At 38.3% G+C, this 8,414-nt stretch overlaps 1 protein-coding gene across 1 annotated transcript in view; it reads right to left on the reverse strand.

The window, feature by feature from the left end:
* Window positions 1-7,971, reverse strand: part of LOC311090707 (neurexophilin-1) — a 33,362-nt gene extending 25,391 nt beyond the window's left edge. The window contains exon 1 of the mRNA XM_084126170.1: window positions 7,790-7,971. Within this exon, the coding sequence (XP_083982296.1) occupies window positions 7,790-7,843 (54 nt within the window). The 5' untranslated portion in view covers window positions 7,844-7,971. The remainder of the gene's footprint in view (window positions 1-7,789) is intronic.
* Between the last annotated feature and the right edge of the window lie 443 nt (window positions 7,972-8,414).

Here is an 8,414-nt window from a genome sequence, read left to right on the forward strand (position 1 = left end):
CAAACAGCTTTCACTCATATTGATCACATGCATTTGACAAACAATGAGTGAATGGATGTTTTGTGGACACACACACACACACACACACACACACACACACACACACACACACACACACACACACACACACACACACACACACACACACACACACACACACACACACACACACACACACACACACACACACACACACACACACACACACACACACACACACACACACACACACACACACACACACTTTCCTGTGTCATGGGTTCGATTCCCAGGGAAAGCAAGACCTGATAAGAATGTTAATGTGTACCTTGAAATACAGTGTAAGTCGCTTTGGATAAAAGCATCTGCCAAAAGCATAAAATTAAAGTGAAATGAAAATGAAACACACATATGCATACACTTTAACACAGTCTTTTTTAATCTTTTCTCTGTATGCCAAAAACCAAAGCTTATCGCACACACCCAGACAGATGGACTGGAGTTGTCTGATTTTAATGTCAGTGTTTAGTTTATTTTCCCTTATGACTATGTAGAAAGTGGACTGCCGGCTCTGAAAAATTACATCTTGTAACTGTATTAATTTAATGAGCTCATAATGAGAATGATGCTAGGCCAATATCATCAGCATAAACACGTTTAACACGGTAATTGCCTGCAATAAGCTCTTGACTGCATGACATTGTTCTGTGGAGAAATCACTTAAAGGGGACCTATTATGCAAAATTCACTTTTGCATGGTGTTTGGACATAAATGTGTGTTGGCAGTGTGTGTACACAACCACCCTATGATAAAAATCCACTCACTACTTTTTTTTTTATCCCCATAAATCATAAGCAGTGTCTCCCAACGACCTGTTTTCAGCCATGAATCTGGTGTGACGTCACAACAGCCACAGGCCCCGCCCACGAATGTTGACAGACACTGCCGTTTTAACATAGACCCGCCCTTCGTTTTTGAAGAAAATGCTCCCTCCTCTCTACCAAAATTTGTTTATGTACTTACGCACTTCTTATACTGTATTTACTCAGCTCTTATACGGTGATTTTCTGGAGTAAAACTGATGCTTCATCTTTTGTGTGATGTACAATAAACTTTATTAAACTCATCAACATGTCATATTGTTGTGACCTGACTTCCGAACTGAGTGCTTATTTCGGTTTGGTGATATATGGTAATGACAACCTCCTTCTACAACAGAATTCACTCCTGAAAAATTCAGGTTTAAAGTGACAGCACATTTGAATTAAAGTAACAATGTGATTGAAGTAGCAGCAGATCTTCTACACATTGTGAAGTATACCCGAGTGAAATGGATTTATGAAAAATTACAAAAATTAGGGTGGGGACTTAATTCTATCCAAATAATGTTGATTGGATAGAGACAGATCTGAATACGAGCTTGCAGTCATTTGTAAGAAAAAGGCAGGGGAGCTCTGAGCGCGCCTGTCTCTGGCTCAGCGCCAGCCGACGCGCGAAAGCACATTTGAATTTAGCAGTTGATCACGTGATGCACTGACCGTTCTAATCACACCGGTGTGACGCTCCAGGGACCAGCCTAGACTGATCACACCGGTGTGATCGTACGCTCCAGGGACCAGCCTAGACTGATCACACCGGTGTGATCGTACGCTCCAGGGACCAGCCTAGACTGATCACACTGGTGTGATCGTACGATCCAGGGACCAGCCTAGACTGATCACATCGGTGTGATCGTACGTGCGAAAGGGTTAAGTAAGGGATAATCCACAGCTAGCTATGCATTAAACTATTTTAATGCATGACGTGGAGGCAAAGAACCGGCCAACGCAAAGCGGAGGGTGGTTGCCTCCGTGAAGTGCATTAAAATCGGTCCACAGCTAGCCGTGGATTATCCCGCTTATACCATGGCCATTTGCCAGCATTGACAACTTAAAGCTGTTATTGATGTTTGCAGCACAATATTTGACCAGAAGGGTAAAATTGACACTTATTTTCGTCAGTTATGGCTCGTTAGATCTAGCATTCTACTCGCTTTAAATCAGACACAGAGATAAAGTAGTGCGTAAGATAACATTGATCAGAATGAATTAATTATTTGAATTAATTATCGAAAGAGAGGGATTCATACCTGCGTCTGTTCAGTGTCTCTCTCTCTATTTAACAACAAAGCTGTGAGATTAACTACATCAAAATAGCAATCATGTAACCCCCTTGTTGCTGAGAAATATAATATAGTGATTGTGTGTGAGTGACATATGCATGCCTTGTGTGCACATCAATGAAAACAGCGCATTAATATAGAACGGTGATTAAACTGACTTAAACGGTTTTATTGCACACCTTGCAGCCAATCAGAATCGAGTATTCGGACAGATCATGGTATAAGCAACAATGATTGGAGAAGTCTGGCATACTGTATGTTGCCATTGAGAAGTCTGCCGTTTCACCGCAAGATCGAGTTTTAATTAAAAAAATGATTGGGTGAATTTCTATTTAATGCCGACTATACATATACATGTACATATACAAACGGAACAACTAGTGTAATTAAAAAGTAGAGAACATCAAACAGGTCAAAATGCCAAAACATTGCTATGATTTTCTACAGTATTTCAGCTAAAACGATTTCGAAAGTGTGACTTCTGCATTCAGTACACACACAAAATGATAATTTAGTGGATTCGCTCCCATAACTTGTAATGTATATGTGGCCAGGTTTTAGATGTTTCTAACCTCGTAAGCATCAGCTGATCAGTTGATTTTCTTAGTTTAACTATAGGCAAACGCTTGAAGGCTTTATTAAAGCAGGCCCTTTAGTTTCAATAAAGCCGCTGAAAATTAAGGTTGATTATTAATGTGCTCTACATGTCTATTAATAATAACGGCATAATAGTGTTTAATAAGGGATAATTCATGGATTGCTCTATAATTTATCACTGTCACACAGCAAATGAATTATCCATGATGCCCAATTTAGGTGTGCATAAGCCATTTTCTTGCGTCTGACTCTCCCTCAGGTTTTAAGTAATGTGCCAGATAAATGACCTAACGCCGTAAGCTAAATTGGATAATTACATTATTAGTGTCTTCCTGACGTAAAGTATGGCTATATGTCTGAAGGTATTCACTGACAACATTCTGCAGGCAACACAAGGAAAACCGTGTATGGTATTTTAATTAAATTCCTTATAACCTTCACCTGTAATTTTATGAGTCTGCTATTTTCGGCATTTCTTTTCTTGGCAATATATATATTTTTTTCATATCACAAAGTAAGATAATAAGATTGGTGATGCCCTGGTATGTATGCTGTACATTTCTCTCAGGACTGACCCTCATCAAATCCAAACTTGGGTTACAGATGTGACCTTATTAAATTTCCTCTCACTGGCAGCCCCTCTCAGTTAATTACACGTAGGTGTTTTGTAATTATTCTAGGGAAGATTTGTCATGGTTATTAGTTGTCCGCCCCCTTCCGAATAGACAAATGTAAGTCGCCAAATGGGAGGCTTTACAGCAGGAAGCTGGATTTGTACTAATGCAACATCCTACCAAAAGACCCTGTATGTGGCATAATTAAACTCTACAAATAAAGCAATGCTTCTTTGTTGTTTAGATTCCTAATTCTGATATGCTTCTTTTTTCTTTTTTTTTCACTTTAATGATATCATTTTGTATCCCTGCAGAATACAAGAGGATTAAAACGTGTCAAAGAAGAAGTCATGAATTATTCCAGCTACACAGCAGATAATTGTAACACAGAGACTGCTAGAGGGGGATTAAATTTAGACTGCGGGTGTTAAGCTATAACACCCTTGCAGCAGGTGCATAAAAATCAGGCAACCGTACACAACCTTTGCTCTAAAGATAAACTATGGATATTTTACTCATTGATACCAGTCATGGGTACGCCAAGAGCAGTGTAAGACTCTGTAGAGTGTGCCAAGACGACAATTGACTCTGACCACTGAGAAAAAAGTCCCAACCCCAACGGGAATTTTTCATTAAAATGTTAGCTGTGGAGTTATTGTGAAATTATTGAAACTTGGTCTGTAGGATTGGTAAAGTATCATCTGTCTTATTCTCAGAAGTGTCATGCCTATATTCAAAGGAACCACGTGCCCCCTCAGATTGAGCAAAGTGGATTTTGAGAGCTGCTAAATAATAATAGTAATATTTATTATTATTATTATTACTATTAGTAGTAGTAGTTTCACAAATCATGCCGGAAAAAAAAATCTAAATATGCTGTCACAGATATCAATAATTTAATAAATCATTATTAACCGTCATGTAACGAAAAACAGTTTTTTTTGTTTTTTTTGTAATGGAAACAAAATTTTAGCAAATGTCTAACTGCACTTTGTCTATTTAAAATGTATTTAAAATAGTTCTAGAATTTGAACCTTGGCCTCTACGCACTATATAGATGTCTTTCCTCTTTTTTAACTTTCAGTTTGTATCAGTTATTGTCTGTGTTCATGTTGTTGCAGACTAGAGTATGTGAGTGGTGCAAAGTGTAGTTTATGTGTTAGAAAGTTGTCATTTTCTCTTGCTCCAAGAAACGGCAAAATGGAAAACCCGGAGTGGAGTGTTCCAGACCGGCTTTCGTGTTGTGCTTTGCTTAGTGATAAAAGCTTCCGTATTGTGATGTTTATCCGAGTGATACACCTTCTCGACAAGAAAAAAAATGTAGAGACATCAGTTATTGATTGGATTGTTAGATCGTTGTCGTCAACCGCAAATAAGCAACTGCAGCTTCAAAACAAGCCCAATATTATTATATCATCTATTATCATCAATATTATTTATTATCAATACATGAGCCTGCAGCATATTAAGCTGAAACCACTCACACTGTAAAAAATTCTAACCCTCCCAAATCAAAAATTTTTCTAAATTTTTCTAAATTCTAAATTTTTCAATTGGCCCAAGTGAAATTCTTGTTGCAATAGTCTGTTAACATTGGCTTAATGAGAAATAATACGTCAGACTAATTGAAAAATTTAGATGTTATCGGTCACTTGAAATTTTTGACTTGGGGATGTAATTTTTTTTTTACAGTGCAGAATTTGAAAAGCAGAAACTATTTTACAAAAATCATCAAATTGCAACAAAGCGGGAGGGCAAGCACTATCCTCCGATAACCTGTGAGCAGAATAGGTTTGGAGATGGAAAAGGAGAAAAAGACAAGAGCACTGAGGGGGAGCTGTAATATAGCCACATATTTGTAATAAAATAAATTCGAACCATATATCTACTGTTAGTATTAGTATACTTGTTTTTTTGTTAAAAAAAAATATTCTTTAAACTAACTTAATTCAATTATGGACAGTGGTTCCACGCAAGCAAATTATTTTTGTTATTAACATTAATGGAATTTTTTTAATCTATGTAACCTCTTTGTGTTGTGACAACACAGCTGAATGAGAAAGAATCTATGTGAAATAGTAATGTCCAACCAAATCAATGGAATTGCTTCTCTGAGACTTAAGTTAGTTAAGTTTAGTGAACATGCTTTAGTTTGTTTAATATTGCACTGAAAAACAAGAGTGTTGGATGTACATGATTTCTCAACTGAATTTCTACTATAGCTAGATATCAACTAGTGATAGCACTTATTAATATCTTAAATGCTAAAATATAAGTGCTCCTTCAGCCACAAGGATTAAACTTATAAGAATCAGTCCACAACCTAACCAAATGCTCCACTCTTCTCCACAATGGTGTAATTTAAATTGTTCTAATAATTCCAATGTAATTGAACATTAAACACAATTACATACTATCAAATCTCCCCCTTTTCTCGTTTTCTCAAAAACACATAAAATAACACTTAATTTCAACATTTATTTCTCTCTTTATTCAGCTATGTAAAGCATGCTGGGAACTAACAAGCACCACCCAGTTTCAGTTAATGCAACACAAATCATTCATGTAATCCAACACAAACTGATTAAGTAAACTTAAATTTAACATATATTTAATCTGACTGAACACAATCAAATTAAGTTTGGACAAAATGTATAGCAATTGTGTTGCTTAAGCTCATTTTAATGAAGCAATTAGAACAAGCAGCCAAAATATATATATATTTTTTCACTGCAATATATTACAGACTTTACTGACCGCAATACTAACAGAAATGAAAGATTTTGCCTTTAGATTAACTTTATATTTTCTTAACCGGCTGATACTGACGCCATGCACCTTCGCATGCCGTCTTCATCCATACGTTGGAAATCGTTTTTTTTTTTTTTTTTTTCGCGAAATTAAACCCTTTACATTAGTTTAACGATTGATAATTAAGTATAGTGGGAAATTATACAGGTTAAGTTAATTAAACGCAATACAATAGTGTTTTGGTGGTAAAAGAAATATGTTACTTTAACAAAAAATATTTGGGTAAAAAGAACAGTGGCACAAAACCACACACACAAAAAAAACCATCACCTCCCATGTTTCCTCTCCATCATGCAAATCTGGTGGCATGGTGGCATTGTTTTTGAAAATTTTGGATTGCAGCGTCACATGCCTGCATTGAACGTGATTGTTCTCCAATGAGGGGGAGAAGGGGGTGGGATATGAGATGACGAATTACGCTACAACACTTTTATTATTGCACTGGTTGGCTATGTGAGCAGACAGTGTCAAACAATGTATTGGGGAAAAACTGTGACCATAAATATAAAGAAACAAAGTTGCAAGTCATATTTTCCTAACGAGCAACCACATTTTTTAAAATAATCCCCCAAAAAACCTAAACCCTTGACCCTTGACCCGTGACCCGTGACCCGTAACGCGACTTACAAAAAATAAAAGAAGAAGCCCAAAGTCGCGTATTAATTTATAAGTGGACTTGGCAACTCTGGTTGTCATTTGCTATTGCTGTGATCTCATGTGAGGGTGACAGGTTGTCCCGCCCTTGCGCCAGCAAACACGTAATCAGAAGAGATGTCTGCAAGTGGGAGTGGAACCATTACAGAACACGTGAATTTAGAAAAAAATAATAATAATGATGAGGACTGCTAAATAATTTATAATAAATACAGCCAAAGTCCATAAAAAAACAAGAACTGTCAATTTTGATTTCTTGGTGAGTAACTTCTGGAAATATTTTCGCTGACAAAGAACTGGCCATGGTCTGAAACTTAGCCTACTTAACTTAAAATGAATGACTTCATTTTAAAACTGCACTATCACACTCACAATTGTGCTGTAAAAATTATTCAGCACATTTGATCATGTGATATTACTTAAATATGGTCAACAAAAAGTTTGTAGCGTTGTTACATTGATTTTATTTTCCTTACTCTCTCTCTCTCTCTCTCTCTCAATTTTGTCTTTTGTTATATATATATATATATATATATATATATATATATATAGCCTATATAGCCTATACTGTCACTGAATACTGTCACTGGTGCCCCCTCGAAAATGTAGGATCAGGACGCCCCTGAAATTTCTCACTGTATCTTTCCTTCCCCCCGCTTATTCCTTCACACACACTAACACAAAATACACAAAATAGGCATGGGACCCCTTGCGCGCGAAGCGAAGCATGACTTCCAAGAAAGAGTCGATACGCGCTCGAGCAGGTCCATCCAGAGCTCGTGCCCCAAACTCCTGCCCTTAAGTGTGAAGCGCGAGCGCTCGGCGGGATGACGGTCACCCCTTGACGCACAGGTGAAGGCCACGTGAAGCGCGCCTCTCAACCGTTGACAGAGACCCAGTTCAGTTCAATAAACAAGACTGAAACTTAATATAACACAAACTTAATATAACACATTAATATTTAAACCTCACCAAGCACGCTGTCCCGTTGAGGAGCAGCAGGATGAAACCGTGGTCGGAGCGCATCTCGTCGTTGTCCAGCTGTCGACAGCTCTTCGTTCAAGAAGACGCGGTTCCTCCGGTACCGTATCCAAAACAGGCGAGACCCGGTCCCATGTCCAACAAAAAGTCAAGCGCGAGCTCTCCTCTGAGTGGAATCCCACCTGGTGTCTGTCACGGTAAACTCCCGCTACTTGGAGCTCGTCACATCCAAAGGTGTGTGGAAACTGACAGGACACTTCATCGCTTCCATCTGCGTACACTTTGTTCCGTTTCGTGTTGCTGTGTGAAGAGAATCATCTCCGTTATCCGCGCTTTTATGTGCTGGTGTCGGTTAGGATCCCAGTGCGCGAGCCTGACCGGAGCGCAAACTCCTCGAGCGTCGTGCATATCAGTGCATGCAGACTGGCAGCAGGGCTCCTATGCTGACGTTTTAAACCCCCCTCTCTCTTTCTGTCTCCCTCGTCATAGCCCCAATCATCCCCCTTTCACTCTTTCTCTTCATCTTCTTCCCCATACATTCTCTCTCTCTCTCTCTCTCTCTCCCTCTCTCTCTCTCTCTCTCCCTCTCTCTCTCTCTCTCTCTCTCTCTCTCTTT

The sequence above is a fragment of the Abramis brama genome, assembly GCF_963993115.1.
Source record: "Abramis brama genome assembly, chromosome: 1".
In the NCBI taxonomy this organism is placed as follows: domain Eukaryota; kingdom Metazoa; phylum Chordata; class Actinopteri; order Cypriniformes; family Leuciscidae; genus Abramis; species Abramis brama.